The 22837-nt window shown below is 37.5% G+C and overlaps 1 protein-coding gene across 3 annotated transcripts in view; it reads right to left on the bottom strand.

Annotated features, from left to right (window-relative positions):
• LOC307183221 (uncharacterized protein) overlaps positions 1–22616 on the bottom strand; it is a 32590-nt gene extending 9974 nt beyond the window's left edge. The window contains exons 1-2 of one of the 3 annotated variants that reach the window (XR_013827429.1): positions 21493–22616; positions 13239–13659 (exon numbers count right to left, since the gene is read on the bottom strand). Coding sequence is in view for 1 of the 3 variants with exons in the window: in XM_079915437.1 (XP_079771563.1) it covers positions 21493–21590 (98 nt within the window). In the remaining 2 variants the exon portion in view is untranslated. Of the gene's footprint in view, positions 1–13238; positions 13660–18026; positions 20722–21492 lie in introns of those variants that run through there. The other 2 variants (XR_013827430.1, XM_079915437.1) reach the window with 2 other exon arrangements.
• Between the last annotated feature and the right edge of the window lie 221 nt (positions 22617–22837).

Genomic DNA, 22837 nt, shown 5'->3' on the forward strand with positions numbered 1-22837 from the left:
ACTTAAAAGGATCTTCTATGAAGCACTTTTAACTCATTTTGATGAGATCCAATTTATCAGTTTTTGCCTTTATTGATCATACTTTTGGTGTCAAGTCTAAGAATTATTCCCCTTGTTCTAGATGCCAAACATTTTCTCCTATTTTTTTTCTAAAAATGCCCTGCTTTTACATTTAAGATTATGATCCACTTTGATTTAATTTTTGCGTAAGGTGTGGAGGTTAAGGTTCATTTTTTGTTTGTTTTTGTCGAGGGATGTCCAACTGTTTCAGTACCATTTTTTGAAAAGTCTATTCTTCCTTGATAGCTTTTGCACTGCTGTCAAAAACAAGTTATGTGTATTTATGTCAGTCTATTTCTGGGTTCTCTATTCCATTCCATTGATCTATGTATCTACCCTCCATCATTACTGCAAAATCTTGAAATTGGGTAGATTAATTCCTCCCATTTTCGTCTTCCTTTACAAGTTGTTTTAGCTATTCTTCAGCCTCTTCTTACCATATAAATCTTAGAATAAGCTTGTCTATATCCACAGAAACCTTGAGGGCATTTTAAGAGTAATTGTGTTAAGCCTCTTAACTTGGGGAGAATTGACATCTTTACCATGTTGTGTTTTCTAATCCATGAACAAGGTATGTCTCCCTATTTGTTTGGGACTTAAAAATTTTTCTTCATCAGCATTTTGTAATTTTCAGTCTAGAGGTCCTATAAATGTCTTATTGGGCTTATATTTAGGTATTTATTTAGGTCAGTTGTAGATGGCATCACATATTTTTATTTAAGCTTCTACACATTTGTTATTAATATATAATTTGATAAAATTGTGGTGATCTTGTACTCTAAATCATTTACAAACTAATATTATTTCTCAAGCTTTTTGTGGATTCCTTGGTATTTTCTCCATTTAGATTATCATCTCATCTTCAGATACAGACAGTTTTACTTTTCCTTATTCAGTATAATAGGATATATTACTATTCAACATTCAGTAGGATATGTTCCTTCCTATGCAACGTAGTAGGAATAGTCCTTTTATCTTTTAAATAAACTTTTTTAAAAATTTAACTTTTAAATTTATGTATTTATTTATTTTTGCTTTATTTTCTTACTAGACCCTCCAGTGATATATTTAATAAAAGTGGTGAGAGCAGATATCGGTGCCTTGTTTCTGATCTTACAGAGAAAGCATCCAGTCTTCCACAGTTAAATATCATGTCGGTATAGGTTGTTTGTAGATCATCTTTATGAGTTTCAGTATGCTCCTTTTCTATTCCTAGTTTGCTTGGAGTTTTTTTCTTCTTTTTTTAAAATCATGAATGGGATTGGATTTTGTCAAATGCTTTCTCTGCATTAATGGATAGGATCACATGACTTTTCCCCCTTAATCTATTGGATATGGTGGATTACACTGTTTAATTTTCAAATATTTAACCAACTTTGCATAACTGGAATAAATCCCACTTGGTCATGGTATATTATTCTTTTCATATATTTCTGGATTTAATTTGCTAATATTTGCCTGAGGGTTTTTCAGCCAATTTCATAAAAAATATTGGTCTGTAGGTTTCTTCTTTCTATACTATCCCTGTCTGGTTTTGGTATCAAGGTAATACTGCCTTCATAAAATTAATTAGAAACTGTTCCCTCTACTTCTATTTCTTATCAAATCATGTAAAATTGGTGTTAATTCTTTAAGTCTTGGGTAAAAGTGAAACATCTAAGCCTGAACATTTCTTTTGGGAGTTTTTAAATGAAAAACCAGTGTTTCTAATGGTTACAGGAAAATTGAGATTATCTATTTCATCTTGGCTGAGTTTTGGTAGTTTTGGGTGTAGAAACATTGGCCCATTTCATCTACATTTTTGAATTTGTAGTGTAGACTTGTTCATAGTAACTTGTCCCTCATTAACCTGCAGGATATGTCATGGTATCCCTGGTTGCATTTCTGATATCTGTGATTTGTGCCATCTCTCTGTTTATCTTTATCAGTCTTGCTAGATCTTTATTGGTTAGATTGCTTATTTCAAAGAACCAGCCTTTTGTTTCATTGATTTCCCCCCCTATTTTCCTGTTTTCAGTTTCATGGATTTCTGTTTCATCTTTATTATTTCCTTCTTTCTGCTTGTTTAGTGTTTTTTCCTCTTCCTTTTTTACTATTTTAATATAGAAAATTAGATTATTGCTTTGAAATATTTTCTTTCCCAATTTAGTGCTATAAACTTCCCTTTCAGCATTGCTTTCGCTTCATTCCGCAAACTTTGATCTGTTATATCTCCATTTTCTTTTATTCTATGCATTTAAAAATTTTTTTCTTGATGCTCTCTTTTTTACCCATGAGTTATTTGGAAGTGTGATGTTTAGTTTTCATGTGATTGAAGGTTTTCCTGTTGTCTTTCTCTTATTGATTTCTAGTCTGATTCCATTATGGCTAGAGAACATACTCTCTATGATTTTAATTCTTTTAAATCTGCTAATGTTTTTTTATCGCCCAGTATATGGTATATGAGTGAATGTTCCATGGACACTTGAATATGTATTCTGCTCTTACTGAGTGTGTTCTTTAAATGTCAGTTATATCCTGTTGATTGATGATGTTTTCAGTTCTTCCATATCCTTGCTGATTTTTCTCTCTGGTAGTTGTATAAATTGCTGTGTTGAAGTCTCAAATAATAATTGTGGATTTAAAACTTTCTCCTTTTACCTTTTTCAGTGTTTGCTTCATGCATTTTGAAGTTCTGTTGTTTGGTGCACACACATTTAGTATCACTAGGTCATCTAGGTGGATTATTCCTGTTATCTTTAGGTAATGACCCTCTTTGCCCCTAATAATTTCCTTTGCTCTGAAGTCTACTTTGTCTGATATTAATATAGCCATTCCTGCTTTTTCTGATTAATGTTCACATGATATATCATTTTCATCCTTTTACTTTGAACTACCTATATCATGATGTTTAAAGTAAGCTTCTTATAGACAGTATATAGTTGGATCATGCTTGCGATTTTTTAATCTACTCTTCCAATCTCTGTCTTTGACTTGGTTATTTAGATCATTTACTGTTAATGTAATTATTGCCATGTCAAAGATTTGGTCTACCATGTTATTTTTTGTTTTGTCTTTTACCTTAGTTTCTCAATCCTGTGTTTCCCTTATTTTTCCTTCTTGTGGGTTACTTAAACATTTTTTAATAAGTCCATTTTAATTTAATTCATTTATAATCATTTGTGTATACTGTTTGTATAGTTTTCTTAGTGGTTGCTTTTGGCATTACAGTATACATATGTAACTTATCATAGCCTACTGGAATCAGCGTTTCATTACTTCAAGTGAAGTTTCAAAATTTTACTTCCATTTAGGTCTCTTAATATTCCCCAGTTTTAAAGTATGATTTTCTGTAGTATTTCCTTTCTCTACATTGAGAACCCCATCAGATGGTGTCATCATTTTTGCTTTGACCATCATATAGAATTTAAGAAACTCATGAGGCTAATGATAGTCTCTTATATTTACCCCATTTGTTTTCACCCATTCCATTGTTCCCCTTTTCTTTCTGAAGTTCCCAGTCTTCTGTTATTGTTTATGTTTTCATAACAGTAGGTGATATCTTGGATTTCCAGTGCAACTGGATATGAGTTTCAGGAAACACTGAGCCTGGCTCACTTAATGCTACTGAGTTGGAGGGTTTGTATACGTTGGGCCTGTTGGCACAGCAGATGCTAGCAGATTAGACTAATGTTGATGGGACTAGTGCCACAGGAGGATGGGTTCCCATTCAGGCTATGCTGCTGCTACAGTAGATCAAGTCCCCCTCTACCCCAAGTGTGGGGCAGTGACCTGCTGCTGTCACTGCTTTGTATTAGGCTCCTTTTGCCTCAGGTGTGTGGTGGGATCCCTTGGAAGCTGCTGCTGCTGCTGCTGTCAATCACAAGGTTAAATTCATTTCAGAAATACTTAAGTATAAATATATAGCCTGGCTCTTGTAGGACCTCTGTTTTTTTTTTTTATTGCTTTCATACAAATTATCCCAAATTTAGTGACTCAAAACAACGTAAATTTATTACCTTACAAGTCTGACATTGGTCTCAATTAAGTAAAAGTGTTGGCAGGATCAACAGATGAATGGATAAAGATGTGGCACATATATACAATGGAATATTACTGAGCCATAAAAAGAAATGAAATTGACTTATTTGTAGTGAGGTGGATTGACCTAGAGACTGTCATACAGAGTGAAGTAAGTCAGAAAGAGAAAAACAAATACCATATGCTAACACATATATATGGAATCTAAAAAAACAAGAAAAAATGGTTATGAAGAACCTAGGGGCAGGGCAGGAATAAAGACGCAGCCATAGAGAGTGGACTTGAGGACACAGGGACGGGGAAGGGTAATCTGGGATGAAGTGAGAGAGTGGCATGGACATATATACACTACCAAATGTAAAATAGCTAGCTAGTGGGAAGCAGCCACAAAGCACAGGGAGATCAGCTCTGTGCTTTGTGTCCACCTAGATGTGTGGGATAGGGAAGGGAGGGTGGGAGGGAGATGCAAGAGGGAGGAGATATGGGGATATATGTATATGTATAGCTGATTCACTTTGTTATGAAGCAGAAACTAACACGCCATTGTAAAGCAATTATACGCCAATAAAGATGGTTAAAAAAGAAAAAAAAGTGTTGGCAGAGCTACATTCTTTTCTGGAGGCTCTTAGGGGTGTTTCTGTTCCCTGGACTTTATCCGCTTCCAGCGGTCACTTGTAGTCCTTGACTCAGAGTCCCCTTTCTCCACCTACAAACCCCAAAATGTTGCATCTCTCTGATTCTGCTTCTATTAGGACATCTCTCTCTTTCTCTTTCTACAGTTGGGAATGGTTTTCTGCTTTTAAGGACTCATGCAATTAGATTTGTTCCATGAGGTAGTCCAGGATAATCTTTCTATCTCAAGGCCTATAACTTCAGTCATATCTGCAAAGTCCTCTTTACCATGTAAAGTAACATATTATTGGGTTCTAGGGATTAGGGTGAGGGCATTTTTAGGAGCCATTATGCTGCCTACCACACCCTTAACAAGTGACCTTGAGAAAATTACTGAGATTTTAAAGCCTTACTTTCCTCAAACATAAAATGGAAAGAAAGATAACTAGTTAATATCATGAAAGTGAAACAGTATATATGAAATCAACTAATTCAAAAAATAAGATTTCTTCTTTTTCTTTATGATTGGCATGATTCTCAGAGTTCAGTTACTTGAAGAGTTACTTTTTTTTAAACAGAACTAAGGAATTTCAGGGTTCAGGTGCTGTAAGATTGTCTGAATTATCTGAGTAACAATTAGCTAAGCACAGGTGTAAAGCATTTGATTTACTCCCTGGTGTCCTTTATCTTCTCATCCCACTAAATCCATATCCCTTGTCTAGCTCCAGCCAGTAGAGTCAGAGTTTGTTTTACTGTTTAACTAAAGTTCAATTTAAATTTGCTCTACCTCTCCAGATTCTCAGCCCTGGTTGCATATTATATTCACCTGGGGAGATTTCAAGACCTACTTGATGCCAAAGTTTTACCTATCATGGATATTTGAGGAGGGACCTGGAATGAAATGCTCTAGCTTATGGTTTGGGGAGCCAAATCATAGTCTACACTGAGCCAAATCATTTGCGAGATCAGCTCTAAAAAGCAATTTATCTGTGGTGACTGATGCTCTTCCTTTGTCAGTATGCTTGTCCCTCTTTGGGGGAAAAGAAGAAGGGGAAAAAAACCCCAGCGGTTGGGCTCCCTGAATTATAACCTGATGCTGTGGAATTAGTGTTGGCTCAGAGCGCACATCTTCGGATACCCATTCTCTCTCCTGCTTCCTTGCATGAGCTTATATCTTTGGGCAGTTTTTCATCCACCACCCTCTTTTGCTTCTAATCTTAGCAAGTAAAGTCTCTCCTTAATGAAACAGCATTTCATGAGACTTACTGGGAGCATAGGTCTGTTCCAGACCTATCCTATGTTAGCTAAAGCAGATATAAGTGATGTATTTTTGGCATTCATCCTTGTGGGTTGGAGAGAGAAGACAGAATTTTATCCTTTAGGTGTCATATGACTGGGCAAATGGGCTCATTCCCTCTACTGCCTACCATGTAAAATACTGAGGGTATTACCTCTAGAAGGTATCTTCTAGGTATCAAAATAGCTCAGATAAGTCATATTTCTCAGTAAAAGGTGACAAAACTATGGCTTAGGTGGTGAATTTTCCATGTCAATTTGTCTGGGCCACCATGCCCAGTTATTTGGTCAAATATTATTCTGGATATTTCTGTGATGGTGTTTTTGTGTTTTTAAAAATTTTTATGTTTTATTTATTTATATTTTTGGCTGCATTGGGTCTTCGTTGCTGCACATGGGCTTTCTCTATTTGCAGCAAGCGAGGGCTACTCTTTGTTGTGGTGTGCGGGCTTCTCATTGCGGTGGCTTCTCTTGTTGCAGAGCATGGGCGCTAGGTGCACGGGCTCAGTAGCTGTGGTGCATGGGCTTAGTTGCTCTATGGCATGTGAGATCTTCCCAGACCAGGGCTCAAACCCGTGTCCCCTGCATTGGCAGGCGGATTCTTAACCACTATGCCACCAGGGTGTTTTTGGATGAAATTCATAATTAAATTTGTGGTGGACTTTGAGTAAAGCAGATTATCCTCCATAATATGCATGGGCCTCATCCAATCAGGTGAAGCTCTTAATAAAGACTGACCTCCCTGTCACAAAAAGGAATTCTGCCAGAAGACTTACAGAAATTGAACTGCAACTCTTCCGAGTCTCTAGACAGCCTAACCTGCAGATTTTGAATTTACCAAGCCTCTATTATTGCGTGAACCAATTGTTTAAAATCTCTCTCTCTTTCTCTATCTTTATATAGATATGGATATAGATCTAGGTATCAATATCGATATCTAGATCTATATCTGTCAGTATATATGGGCACATTGTATACACATGCTGTTGGTTCTGTTTTTCTGGAGAACCTTGACTAATACAGTGGCCCATATAAATAAAAGGATGAACCCAAGTTCACCCAGGTAGAAAGTAGTACAATGAGAACTGGAACTTAAGGCCTCATGACTCATTCAGCTGTGAACACTGACCCAGAACTGGCGTCCGCACACTCTGGCCCACTGATCAGATCTCGCTTGACTCCTGGTTTTGTACATAACGTTTTGCTTGAACCCAGCCGCACTCATTCATTAACGTATCGTGCATGGCTGTTTCTGTGCTACAGCAGCAGATGGGCAGTTGCAATGGAGACGTATGGTACAGAAAATCCAAAATATTTACTATCTGACCCTTTACAAAGAAGATCTGCTGACCCCTGCTCTAGGATGCCATCTGATTTCTGATAGCACCGAGGAGAATAATTCATGCACATTGGGATAGATTGTTAATCTCATGTCCTCCTTAGGTCAAAGATCTCTTAAATGCTCACCCTTGCAATAGCCAGCTTGGGGAGCATTGTCTGAGGATGCAGAAATTTTTCTTGCCAGGTCTTTCCAATCCACACTGCTCCCTGACTATGGTTCTTAAAACCTTTTTTTTTTTTAAATTTTTATTGGAGTATAGTTGATTTACAGTGTTGTGTTAGTTTCAGGTGTACAGCAAAGTTAATCAGTTATACATGTACATATATCCACTTTTTTTTTTTTTCTTTTTTCAGTACGCGGGCCTCTCACTGTTGTGGCCTTTCCCGTTGTGGAGCACAGGCTCCAGACGCGCAGGCTCAGCAGCCATGGCTCACGGGCCCAGCCGCTCCGCGGCATGTGGGATCTTCGCGGACCGGGGCACGAACCCGTGTCCCCTGCATCGGCAGGCGGACTCTCAACCACTGTGCCACCAGGGAAGCCCCACTTTTATTTTTTTTTTGGAGTCTTTTCCAAATAGCCCATTACAGAGTACTGAATGGAGTTCCCTGGGCTAATAAGAAGAGCAGGTTCTTACTAGTTATCTATTTTATGTATAGTAGTGTGTATATTTCAGTCCCAATCTCCCAATTTAGCCTCCCCGCCACAATCCCCTGGTAACCCTAAGTTTGTTTTCTACATCCGTGCCTCTACTTCTAAAACCTGTCTATTTTAACCAACTACCACTCATTGCTTACTGTCTCTGGCTTCATGTACTTGATAATAAATCTACTTCTTGTTCTATCCTGGATGACATGTTCCAAGGACTGAGATAATATCTTATTCTACATAATTTGTCCTTGATATTGTCTATCTTGGGGTCTTCATCTATGTCCCAAAGAAGACAGTCACTCTGTCTTCTAGTACTACTATTAATACCACATTTTATGGCATGAATTTGACCCAATGCACTGAACTATCCCTTTAGAAGCTGTATGCAACCTGTCACTGGGTTTTAGCACAGGGGTAGAACTCAGATTAGTGATCATATATAAACAAATCTACTTGACCAGAAACTTTTTGTCTCACCATTTATTACACAAGTAACTTCTGTCTTTGCATCTATGATGTAAATATTTTTAATCTCCTAAATTATCTGAAAAATTATTTAGAGCTTCCATTTCAATAGGCATTGGAATTGCTGTGTTATGACTATTTCATTAGTTTATTTCCAAGTGTTAAATTAGGCTTCAAGCTTTGGCCAAGAGTAGACAGGAAAGGGTTTCAAAGAAATGAAGAGTGGGAAAAACTTCTGATGCAAGGGAGACTTAATAAAGATTTGATTTTGAATCAATAATTTATAATAAAAGTTTGAGTTTGAATCAATAATTTATGTCATTGCAAAATAGCTCCCTGGTAAAATTCCATTCTTTGGTAATCATTAAGTACAGAAATTAACAATCAAAATATGCAGTGACCTTCTTCATTTTCTAAAAACAAACCTATATCTAGATGAGAGGAGAATTCATCTCATAACTCAGGCTCTGGACTTACGACTCCAAGTTCTGTCTTCTTTCAACCATACCTGCTAAGTTTGTCTAACTTCTTGAGCATGAGGTAATGGTGTCAGCTTTCATCCCCTTCCTCAGTATATAGCTTGGTGAGTATGAGTAAGGGATCTAAAACTTGAGAACCTGGGTTCAAATCTTGACTCTAAAATTTACTTGTTGAGTACTCTTGAGCATGTTATCTGTTTTTGCCTCAGTTTTCTCATCTATAAAATAGAGATACCATTACTTCTCTCAGGGAGTTGCTATGAGGGTGAAAGAGAAAATTCATACAATGCAAGAATTTATCAGTTCTTGGAACACAATAAATACCGAAAAATAATGTTAGCCATTATCAAGGCCCCCTCATTTTATGGATAATATAGATTAGTTTATATAGGTCTAATATTTACATATGCATAAACATATTGTACCTATGTGTGTGTATACGTTCTTCTTAGAAAGTGAGCAGTCAACATTCACATCTAAAAATCTGTGCTCTGTGAAATGTAGATCTCCTGTGTACAGACACAGTGCTATAGTTATCTATTGCTACATAATAAAGAAGTCCAAACTTAGTGGTGAAATAAACAAAAATTTTAATATGTGCCCAGATTCTGTGGGTCAGCAATTCAAACAGTACACAGAGGAGATGGCTTGTCTCTACGCCATGACTGATATCTGAAACCTCAGCTCATGAGGATTCGGATGGCTGGAGCTGGAATCATCTAGATAATTTTAATTCACATGTCTGGCCCTTGAAGACTGGGCCCAACAAGGACTGTTGACTGGAGTGCCTATAGATGGCTGCCCAGGTGGCTTGGACTTCTCATAACGTGGTAGTTAGGATTCAAGATAGAGTATCCCAAGAGAATGAGTGTCCAGGGTTGAAGCATTCCACGAGAATCATGCAAAAGCTGCATGACCTTTTATGACCTAGTCTTAGATGTTACATAGCATCACTTTCATTATATACTATTGCAGGCGTTGGAGACCTTTTTCCATAAAGTGTCAGACAGTCAATATTTTAGGCTTTACAAGCCATACAGTCTCTTTTGCAACTACTTAGCTCTGCTGCTGTGATGTGAAAACAGACACAAACAATACATATACTAAGGAACATGGCTGTGTTCCAATAAAGCTTCATTTATAAAAGCTGGTAGAGGCCTAGACTTGGCCCACCAGCCATAATTTACTGACCCCTGCTCTATTGTTTGAAGCCATGGAAAGCCTGCCCAAATTCAAGGGAAAACGCCCACAATCTGGATGCGAAGAATGGCAGTGAATCTGAGACCCTGTATTAAAACCACGACATATGGGATATTTATAAGAGGATCTGTCTGCATACCTTGTTTCTCCCATGTATGGTGGGTATGAGGTATTGGGACATCTTACATCTCTGTAAGCCTGGGTCAGGGTCAAAGTTGGAATCTGAACTCAATGACCTTGATTTCTGGAATAATCGGTAACTCTAATTATGATTTGCTTACACTCCTTACCCCAATAAATATACCACAAAAGATAGATTTCAAGTAAACAATTGCTTTATGGCAAATTTTTATCAAGTCTCCATTGACTGAATTATTCCATTTTGGTTGGAAAGCATGAGCTTTTTTCTTTCCTAAAGAGATCTGCAACTTTTCAGATGTGGCATTTCATTCTACTGAGAGGATGATGTAGGTTTTTATAAACGGAAAAAGCAGGGCAGGCTGAGTTCACTCAGATCGTACTAGTGCTTAAAGGAATAACCGAAACTGGAACACAGGCTTCCAGGTTTTCCTGTCCTGTGCTCTTTCCGGTAGGTGCCATTGTCTGCTGGGTCTGGCGGTAATAATTTCTGACCTTTACCTCTCTACGCTCTTGTGAAGTGGTTTGGGGCTTTGTTAGCTTTCTTATGAGTTTGTACTAAATTGTGTCCATAAAGTAGGCTGAATTCCTCAGGGAAGGATGATAGCTGTTACTGTGTTATTACTGCAAATGTTGTGTTGGTTACCTTTTTTTCTTTTCTTTTGTCCAGTTGTATCCTGAACTTAAAAGTTATATTATCCGAAATGAAAGATGTGCATCTGGTAGAAAAGACTAATTTAAGGGATGAAAATTCCTGATGATTGCTTCAGTCAACCCTTAATACACACTGAGCTTCATTAGTAAATAGACAACTCTCAGACCATTCCCTTGGAAGAGGTCGCATAATCAGGCTTTGTGTTGATTTCGCATTCTGTTGGGTAGAGACAGAACAAATTAGAATAATTAGCTGGTACAGGAAAGCACAATGAACTTTCTTCTGTTTTTGTGATGCATCCCATAATAAGGGTTGAAAATGAGACTGGAGGTAAGAACGTGAAACTCAGAAGAGCAAAGGAGAGAGGATATTGTTTCTTTGAAAATATTCTTTCAGTGTTGGCCCAGAAGAAATATGAAGCTGAGGAAATTTTTTTTTAATGATGATTTTTGTGTTGATGATGTGAGTGTGGAATTAGTAAGAATCAGGAAGCAAGCATCCTTTTCCACCAAGGACTTGGGAGCAAATGAAGCCATAAATACTCCCTGCTCTTGGAAACCCTTTTGGAGCAGTAATCAGAGAAGGGTAAAGGCAAAGCCTCAGGGCAGAGGTGTTCAGAGCAAAGGGATAGGAGGAGAACAAAAGGAGAGTGGATATGTTTAGAGCTGTCATTTTGAAATTTACCTGCTTCTGATTCAGTGCTGCTTTGCTGCTCTGTTGGTCCAGTGGAAATCCTCAAAGCAGGAGCAGCCAGCCGTATTTTAAAATAATAAGGTTAGAACAAATGACTTTAATCCAGGTCTCTTTAGCTCAAAAGCACACAGGAGAGTGTGAGGAAAGAGTGAGGCCATGAGGAATTGTTCACTGGGTACCTTTTCCCCAAACCTCACTAACTGGGAGAAACTGACCACTGGGTTATGTGCCTTGAAGGAAAGCAAATATGTTGAAAGCAAACAGTGTGGAGCTTGTTTAGAAAGCAAGCTGTATCATTTGGTCACCTGCTGATGATAATAGCATTGGCTGAGACCTGACCATTTACAATGAAGGCACTTCTGTAGGTAATAAGTTCCAGGAGGACCCGAACTGAGTATGTCTGTTTCAGCATTTAGCATGGTTTAGCATCTGAGAGGCCGGTACATTATTGGCATATAGTAGACTTAAAAATGAATATTTGTGGATTGTCTGAATGAGTAGATGTGTGTGATTCACCTCCTATTTGCAGGTCCTATGCCCTGCAATGGATTTTCAGTGTCAGGTTGTGAAAGTATTTATGACGGGGATTGGCATTGTTCCCTATCTAATGGATAAAGATTACACATGAAAGGACTTTACACTGACATCCCAACAGCCTCATAGGAATTACTTAACAAAAAAATAAAATTGGATTCTGTATAATTTCTAATTTGTAAGCTGGCCAGAACACTGGTATTTCAGCCAGTCCTCTGGTAGTTCCGATGACGTCCCCATGATCACCCAGGCATAATCAGAATGGCTTTAGGATTTGGGAGCCAAAATGTTCCTCAGTATTTACGGCTTTGCTAGTCCATTTAAGAAAATGGAGTATTGAAAAAATAGCTTCAGACACAATATGGCATTTTATGATTTAGCATGAAATCTGAGAAATATAGAGGTTATCGGAAGCCTGCAATGGTAAAGTTCCCTCTGCTATTGAAGTTATTGTCTTTAAACAAAGATTCTACATCAGTAATGCTATATATATATATATTTTTTATGATATTCAGGTTAATTTCCTATTCTCTCTAAGGAAGTAATTGGTTGGTTGGTATGGGAGATGGTGTGGCTTCCAAAGGTGAAAAGTATTATTTTGTTGTAATTTCCAGCTACCTAAGGATGGGAGAGGCCCAGGACACTGCAGTCAGTATATTATGTGGAGCAGGTTATATTGTGGTTTATTTATGAACTTTTACATGTTTATTTTCTATGCAAGTTTGTGTGCTCCTTTTTGAGTTTTGGTAGATAAGTGTTTTGTAACTTTGGAATACTTGGAGTTTATATATATATATATATATATATATATATATATATAAAACATATATATATATACATACATACATATATATATATATATATGTAGTAGTTAAAGCCGTGGAGAGTGTACTAGTCTACCTAGGTTCAAATTCTGGCTTTACCCTATGACTTCCCTGTGGATTCCTCTGCTCACCTATTAAAAAGGAGGATAATAAGACTGCTGTGGTGAGTTACATACTAAGTGCTATTTAAGCATTTGCTATAATGATCGTGTATACTCGAAGGCAAGGAACTTGCCCCTTGATCGTCTCTGTATTCCTAGTGCTTAAGAATTCCTAGTGCTTTCCTAGTGCATTGTCTTAGGCTAGAGATAGCTCAGTACAGTTCTTCTCACTATAAAGTACTGTTACATTGAAAGTCTTTGCTTGTGTACTAATAATCTATGACATATCTGCTGAGGACAAAGAAAGGAATAGTTTTAAAACTGCAATGGATAACAAAAGATTGTATGATGTAATGCCTTTATTATGTAATTATAAAACTAACAAATGATCATGGTAGAAAATATGAAAAACTCCTAGACAAAAGAGAGGTCAACAACATTTGGAGTAACTTTCAGAGTGTAGAGCTGTCCATGAATATTAGTGCTTTCATATTTTCCAGGACTTTCAGTAGACTCTGCTTCTTAAGAGTCTATTCATGATATTTTACTTTAATGATGTTTTCATCATGGGGACACACACACACACAGAAATCTGTTAAAAAAAAAAGACAGACATGTAAATCACTGATGTTTCAGATAGCCACATGAAATAAAGTGAGAAAGGTCAACAAGCTGAAAGAATGTGGAGTAGCATCTCCTTAATTGCTTACATAACTCTGATAATTACCTCTTTGTGGATAAAGTAATTAATGGGGAATCTAATTTAAGAAAAAGATATGAACTGCTTGGCTTCTCGAAGCCAAGTATTTCTTTCCACAAAAGGTTACTTTCCACGGCCATTCTTCCTTATTACCCGACAGGGAAAGAGTATTGTATGGCAAAGGATCTTCCTGAAGGAGGGTGCTTCCCACACTGATTGTCATAAGTGACTTCGCGATTACTGTTGCTGTATTACCAAAATCTTAAACTAGGATATTTTTGACAAATTTGGCCCTTAGTTAATTTTTAGAGCTACAAACTGTCAGATGGCTCTGAAATAACAATTGTCTGGCTATTCTTCAGGGTGATCACAATATGGAAATGACCTTGAGGTATCACTAAAAAGCAGGAAGGTGTGAGTCTTCCTTTGGTTCCAGAGTGAAATGGGAGTTGGAGTTGGAGTTGGAAAAGAGGCCCACAACCAAGTGATAGAGAAGGAAATGTGAGGTCATTGGTGAAAAACCAGGTTGAAGTTAAGGTGAAGAGGCATGAGGAAATGGGCAACTGTTCCAGTATTACAAAGATCATCAAGAAGCATATCCATGAATGTGGTTTGTATTGCAATCTGCTGAAAAAGAGACAAATATCCTGGCCTGGCCTTCATGGAGATTATATTTTATTGATTCTGATAATAGATTATTGTTGAAAAGGGCCTCCTATAAATTATAACCATGCAAAGGCAGCAAGATAATTTTTTTTCTTTATGTATGTGTTTCTCATTCCTACTCACTTCTATCTTAGGGGAAGAGAAAATCACAAAAAGCAAAAATGTCAATTCTCAGCTATTCATTTTCAATATAATTTTTTTTCCAAATTCCAGTGGAGGCAATAGGTTAACTGTTAAGATTTGTAAGCCTCAAAAAGCTAGATTTTTACAAAGTGTAGCCAAATTTTATTCTATAAATAATAGCTTTGCAAATAATATATGGTGATGCAAAGTTGGAAAAAGCTGGTTTTTCTTCCGTGAATGGCTTCACTGTGCTGGGAGAAGAGGCACAGAAGAAATCAACGTAATTAAACGTGGGGTGAGTTTTCCTGATAGGGGACTCTAGTGCTTTAAAATAGACTAGATAATCCTAAGGATAATCTGAGGGTAGAACAGACCAATGCCTCATTTCCAATCTGGTACCCTGGAAGAAAACAGTGTATTTTCTTTAAGGTCTTGAGAGGTTTTTCTTCTGCTTTGTTTTGGTTTTGGTTCATTTTGTAATCAACCTTATTAAGGTATCATTTACATACAATAAAATGCAGACATTTTTAGTCAACGGCTCAGTGACTTTTAATTAATATATACATTTGTATAACTAGCACCCCCATAAAGATAGATAACAATTCTAAAACCCTAGAAAGTTTCCTCCTAGGCTTTTGCAAAAGTATCCCCATCTCCCACCCCAAGGCCACCACGGATCTGTTTTTTATCTTTAGAGATGACTTTTGCCCAGTTTACAATTTCATGTAAGTTGAATAATACAGTAGGTGCCCTTCTGATCTGGCTTCACTTGCTCAGCATATGGCTTTTGAGATTCATTCATGTTGGGATGTTTTAAACCAGGACTTTAGCCTGGGTGGCTGATGTTGTCTGAAGGCACCTATAGGTACATCTGAGTCTCTGGCATTGTCACTGTCTGTTCTTGGCTCAGTATTTTCAACTTTATAAGAAGCACAAGGTTGAAGTAAGGAAGATCATTGTCAGTATAATGGAGGTGAAGTGGGTTCTGTTATATAATATTCTCAGCAAAAATTGACCTGCTTGGAATCATTGTGTTGATAATGGACAAGGATACTCCTCCTCCAAAACCCTTGATAGTATAAAACTTCTAAAGGACGCTGTCCTAGGACTCTTTTAATTTTCATATTTTGGGAAACATTTCTGGAGAATTCAAATGCTCGCAACCTGAAAGAAACAATTATTCACCTGAAAGCTGACTCTGCTAAAGTTGAGTTGTCTGACCTTTACATGCTGATAGAACCCAAACAGTCTTGCAAAACAATGCTCTCTTGTTGGATATAAGCATATAGATTGTTTAAGATGGACGTGTATATGCAGTAAAGTGAAAAAGCAAAGAATCTTTGAGTTTCCCTTGCTGGATTTTTTTATTTTTTCATTTAAGTTTCTATAGCATATGCTAATAATTCAGGGAAACCTCAGGTTAGTTTTAGGTCCACTCTACATAAATGTTGAAGTACTCCATACCCACCTTTTTTCTACCTTCCTTCTTTTCTTCCATCTTTCCTTTCTAACTTCTTATAATCCATTATACTTAATCCTGCATTTGCTGAGGTGGCAATTAGTGTAGGAAAATACTGTGAAATTTTGCTGTTCAGAATGCATGTTGACCAAATTCTATATTGAGAAAAGGTCTGAATTTACCCAGAGTAACCCTTTCTCAGCGTCTTTGAATAAACGCCATAGAAAGTGGGCTATATATAATATCCTGACAGGTATGTAGAACTCCTATCAATTGCCCTAAAGAGCTTACCTAGCGTAGATGCATATGAATGCATTTAATAATTGCTTTATTGGCAGCAGTGCCAACCTACACAGTCTGTTTGGTTTTATATCATTCTCATTACCTGCTGTTTACCACTGTATACATTGCTAATGGCGTGGTTTCTATGGCTTGTGAATTTCACGGCCAAATAATATGTAATTTATTGCACACTTCAGTGTAGAAGATGGAGACTCCATAACTTTTCGTGTGCTCTTTGCCCCTTTAGAATGTATTACACTGAGATCAGGCAAAGTAATAAATGTATTTCAAATGTGCGTGATAGGTAGACATCAATTAGGACTGCTGGGCAATATTTCTGCTTCCAGCAACGTAACAGTTTTTAAAGACTAAGCCATTGAACGTGGAGTCACTGAACATGGGACTCAGTTCACTGGGATCCTTCTTAGAAAACTAAAGGAAAACTTGGATTGGATTTGTGTGGTTTATTCAAGTAGTAACTAATCACCTACATCTTGTTGAACTTAATTTGTCACAATTGTTTGGTATTTTATTAACTCTCTTCCCCTTCTTCCCCGACTCTCACGAGAACGGATCATGAGTATCTTAAAACATACTAAGTCGTCTTCCATCCCTGTTAATCTAACTACAAAAGCACACTTTCCTTATCCAATGTAACTTACTGTCTTTTAGAGTGGCTGGGGTTTTAATTCTCTACAAAATTAAAACCAGCAAAGAGAAACATTTTCAAGGAGCCACCACATTGTAGCGCTTTAGAAAGAAGACTTTAGAATTAAGGGCAACTATATCATTTTATAGCTAAAGCACCTGAGGCCTAAAGTAGGAAGGTAACCATCGAGGTCAGGGAAAGGGGTTGAAGATCAGGTTTCCAGAAAGAGTCTAGAGGGACTCAATCTGAGCAGGTCAAAAACTGAAAGGAGGCCACGAATGTTCTGGGAAGGCTGGCATCTGGCCTCCAGTGTGGGATTCAGATGGGGAGTGGGTCCTGGGGGAACTGAGCTTCTGCAGTAGGCAGAGAAGTCCACCTCCTCTCCGGAAAGTACCACTGACATCAGGGAGTTGAGAGGAAAGAGCAGAATTCCAGTCCACCTGAGAAAGCAGGCCAGTCTGATTAACTCTGAATTTAGGCTTATTTCAGATACTTCTTGAGAAAGAACATGGACAAGAGCAAGTCCCACGCAGCCTCTTTTAAATCCATGCCCAGTATTTTCTGGTGGAGCTGCTTGAACCCTCCAAGTGACTCCAGTATTTTAATTTCACTCTGTATTTAATTCCGACAGTTCTATGATTGATTATTTAATGGGCAAATAAGTAGGGTCACAAAAGAGTGTGAATGTATTTTACAGGATGAGGATGGGCGGAGTGGAGCAGTCTGGAACAGGACACCAATAAAAAGGGATCTTGGTAAAGAAGAACGTCTATTAGAAATGGAGAGGAATTCGCAAGGAAATTAGTGCCTGACACCACGCCCTTCTCTCTGCATGTTTAGAAGCTAGTTTCTAATTTTATTTTCGTAGGAGCTGTCCCTGTGATGAATTCTCTTTTACCTCCACACCATTTACCACATGGACATATTGTGAAGTTTGTGTGAGAGAAAGCAAGTATTAGAATTTGTCTTGCAAGGAGCTATAAACACTTCCTGGAACAATCTAGGGTAGAAGGAAAAGGAAAGGAAGGTGGAAACAAAGGAGAAAGACAGCTAATGATGCTGGAGTCTCTCGCTGGGATTTGTGGTATCTCTTTTTGAAACTAAGTACAGAAAGTCAGAACTTGACTGATTGTTTCCTGATCACGGTTTGTTTTCAGTTTTGCTTTTTTCTTGCTCTCTCATCAGTTATTCCAGCCATTGCTATGTCATTTTCAGTTTCAGTAAGCATGCCTGTCTTGTTTCCATTTGCATTATTCATGCAAACGTTGATTGAACTGATGACCCCGAGTTATCAAGGAAACATTAGATACACCAGTAGATACATTTCTTAATTTTAGAAAAACATTACCGAGTGAAGGTTAAAATAACTCCTCTTCAATTTGTCATTTTAAAAAAACTTCTCCTAACATACAATACCTCATTGCCTAACAATGCCAGATAAATGAAGAATTCCTATGTATTCATGAATGCAGGCTAGTCTGTATATTTTTTGGCAGGTATGACCGTTACCGAGGGTAACGGCCTGGTTTGCCGGCCATGTCCTGTCTCCTAGATAGTTGTAGTTTCTGTTTTCTTTCAGTTGGTCCATTGGATATCAGAGGTGAATTTATAAAACTATACTTCCCTTTACACTTAGTTTTTTGTTTTGTTTTGTTTTACTTGAAGTATAGTTGATTGACAATGTTGTGTTTCAGGTGTACAGCCAAGTGATTCCGATATATGTATTTCTTCTTCAGATCCTTTTCCATTATAGGTTATTACAAGGTATTGAATATAGTTGCCTGTGCTATACAGCAGGACCTCGTAGTTATCTACTTTATACATAGTATACACTTACTTTGTGTGATCCACGCTGGTCAGACCACATGATTATTTTCACTTCTGATATAATTTTTTCAGGTCCAACCTCAGATCTTTGATAAGAAGATATTTTTTAGCATGTGTGTGCTCTAAATCCAACAGTAGTTATTAGAGATATGGTTTTGCATTAGGTATTCTTCACTTTTTTGTTCTCGGCCAACCAACTGAAAACTAGCATTTATTTTCTGGTTGGTTTGCTAGATGTTTATGACTATAATAAAAGTCTTACATTTTGTCTCATATCTTAAAACACAATCTGAATTAGCAGTGGATATTGTGCTATACATAGGGCCTGTGATATAAATATTGTATCTAATTTCAAAAACATATAGCCTAGAAGGGAACACGGACACCTAAGCAGCAATTATGGCAACTGCATTTGTTTACTAAGTGAAATAGCACTGAGATGGATAAAGTGCTAGCAAGCCTTGAAGAGGCAAATCAGCTTCAAAAATAGATGCGCAGTTCTTTAAAAATCTTTTTAACATTTTTCATCTACATGTAGACTATAACTTAGCATAAAAACGGTACGGGTTTTATTTTAAGTAATGTAGCATTTTGACATCCTCATAATGAAATTAAATCCAGAAGGAGGTTTCTCTCCATGATCTCTTGAAATGGTCCTTGATCATCCACAATATTTCCCATCAACACAAAGGTGTTACCAAGGGCAGGAAACTCCAGCATTATTAAAGTTTCATAAAGCAAAGTCAATTTTAAGAATATAATGTCCCCAAACTGATAAAGGTCTTGACAGAAAATTTCAAGGGAAGCATAAATTATTTTTTGTTTGTCAGAGGGCAAAAATATTTAGGTTGAGTTAATGAATGGTAGAGTTTTTGAGTGGAGAGTGTCCTTAAAATATTATGTAGATCTGTACTGTCAACAGATGCTAGCCACATGGCATTATTTATATTTAAACAAATTTAAAAATAAGATTAAAAATTCAGTTCCTCAGTTGCATTTGCCATATTTCAAAGATGTTTATTAGCTCCATGTAGCTATTGAATACTGCATTGCATGGTACAGATATAGAATATTTTCATTATCACCAAAAATTCTATTGAGCAATACTAAAATTATACCCAGATATGCACAGAGAAGGCAACCAAGTCTCAAGGAAATAATATAACTTCCCCAAGATCACACAGCTGTGTTTTTAAAGAAAAAGAAAACGACACAAAGGAAATAGTAACAGAGGCATTAACGAAACCCAGTAAGTTTCTGGAGCAGTCAAAGTAGGGTTTAAAAGTGCATACTTAGCTGTTAGCAGGGTTGAAGCTCTTGATGGTTGGTAAGAGCTACCTGCCTGAATTTGGACATTAGCATTTTATGCAATGAATTAAAAGCAAAAAATCCTTTCAGCGAATGGCTGCCAGCTCCATAGTTTTAGCCACTGCCGTGCTTCCAGGTTATGTTTATCATTTTCATGTACAGGGCACCACTGTGAAATGTGACAGTTTATCTGACCCCAGAGAAATCAAGAAATCTTGTGGGGGTTATGGCTATATTTGAAAAGGTTGATTTTTAAATGCATCATGCAGACTGGCCCTGTTGTAAAAGCGATTCCTGCCATCAAATAATCAAAATGTAAACTCTCTTCTTACCTTGCAAAAGTCAAAGATAGTCCCTGCATCTTTATTATTTCGTTGAAATCCAAATATTGTTTTTCCATTCTCTAACTTGTTTTCCTCACAGTGTTATCAACTATTGCCAAGGAAGGAAAGGTTAGATTTATCAGTCAAAGTTTGCTAAAGGCCCCCTAGGTAACTGAACCCTCAGGAGAAACAATCATCATGTATTCTTTTTCTGTTGTTTCAGTATCTTCGTAAAGAGTCATTTCAATATGTTTGGTTCTGTAGCAGAGGTTCTGTGAAGTGCTTATCTTCCTCTGAGGTCCAGAAAGCCTGCGAGTCTGTGGGTAAAGATGGGTAAGGAGAGAGAGGGAAGGAGGCTAGATAGAGGCTCAGTGCTGAGATAAGGACAGTGTTCTAAAGCCTCCCGGGGGTGAGGCTGGGGTGCACAAACACCCACGACTAATCTAGACAGAAACTGAATAATCAAGGGGACGACCAGTGTGAAGTCATGTGGTCACCTCTCCCTCTAGAAATAAACATTGCCCTCAGTAAGTCTTCCCCCTGCCCCAGAAGAGCATTAGGAAGGTCTGGAGAGGGGGATTATTGGCAGAAATGGGAAAAGCAGGTTGAAGGGATTAGCCTGGAGCAGAGAGCCCAAGAAACCCAAGCCAGTAGATGGAAGGCAGACTTTTCCTGGAAGTCTCCAAGCCCACGTCAAGTTCTGGGACCACCAAGTACAAGTCAAAGAGTGCTCATTAAACCCCTTTGGGCCCCCACGGGAGTGGAGGAAGACTGGACAGAGAGGGAGAAGGGGCCATTGAAGGTACAGTATTTACTATGGGATTTAACTCCTCAAAGGCCTCCCAGTAGCTTCAGATCTGCTCAAGAATCCTTCATGTCCTGCTGGTTTGCAGCGAGTGGCTCACAGCTTCAAGGCCTCCTCTGCCAGATGGAGAACTATTTCAAACATCCTGCCTCTATTTTGTACTCTAGCAATGCAGACCGGAAACCTGACCCCATTTTCAGGTTCTAAAGAGAAATTCTAAGTACCTGAAAGACTGAGGAACATGGTGGCTTTTATTTAAGATGTGGAGAGACAGAGCACATACCTGGACTTGGGCATGCAGCAGCACCGAATTGCACCAAGAGTTCCCTTTATTTTCTCTCGCATCTCTGTTCCTCCTTTTTTCTCTGCTGGATTAGCCATGGGGACTCCAAGTTCTTCATTGTGTGGTCCTGGTACCAAGATTCTCCTGGGAATTATAAAGCTATTCACCTGCTACATCGAGCACTTCTTATTTTTTCCCCAGCAACGTAAGTCATCCTTAAGAAGGGTCAGGGTGCTAGCTCTTAAATATATTTTAGTCATCCCTTTGTACATTAAATTCTCTTTCTTGGAGACTGCTCCTGACATGGTGTTCACCGTGCTCTCAGCTGGCCTCCTGAAGTTCTGCCCTGCCTTCCCCACCAGGTACAGTTCAGGAGCTGCCTACCTCAGGGTGATAGGTTATCTTCTAGTTGCTTTATTCCTTTCCCTTTTACATTTAGAGAGTATAATTGGAATACATAAACTTCTCTATGACCACAGCTTTATTTGCAACCCACAGGTTTTGTTATGGCATGTTTTCATTATCATTCAATTAATAAAATTCTAATTCCCATTGCAACTTTATCTTTGACCTACATAATGATCAGACGTATGTCTTTAATATCCAACTATTTGCTAAAATATTGGTTATATAGTTTTAAATTTCTTGCTTATTCAGAGTCTTGTTTTATAACCAGAATATAGTCAATTTTATAAATGTGCCATGTGCACCTAAAAATTTCTGCGGGATATATATATTCCATCATGGTTGGTGCAGTGTTTTATATAAATTTAGGCCAAAGTTTTAATGATGGTATTCAGATCTTGTATAATCTGCTGATTTATTGTTGTGGTTCTATGTTACTGATCTAGGTAATTCAGATTTTTCTATTTCTACTTAGATTTTTGGAATTTCCCTTCATATATTGCATTGAAGTTTAGATTTATAATATATTGCTTGTAAAGTAACAGTGGGTTTTATTATCCTGCATTATCGCCAGTGATACTTTTTGCTTTCAAATCTATGTTAACATTAAAAAATCTTCTTCAATTTTACTTATTGTTGTTATGACATAATTGTTGAATCCTTTCATTTTCAATCTGACTCTTGTCTCTTGTAGGTGGCATAGAATTAGGTTTTTTGTTTGTTTCAATAATTCTTGTCATTTGAGTATTTACAGTTAATGTATTTTCTTACAGATCGTTTACTCCTTGTTTACTATTTGTCCCACCTTGTTATGTTCCTTTTGCTCTTCTTTCTTCCTTTGAGATTTCTTCAAATTCCGTTTTGCCTTGTATTAGCTTGTTATTTTTATATAAGTAGCAGTTACACATGTACCATGACTTATTAGCTGTTTTACTGCTTC

The sequence above is a fragment of the Stenella coeruleoalba genome (genome assembly GCF_951394435.1).
Source record: "Stenella coeruleoalba genome assembly, chromosome: 3".
NCBI lineage: Eukaryota > Metazoa > Chordata > Mammalia > Artiodactyla > Delphinidae > Stenella > Stenella coeruleoalba.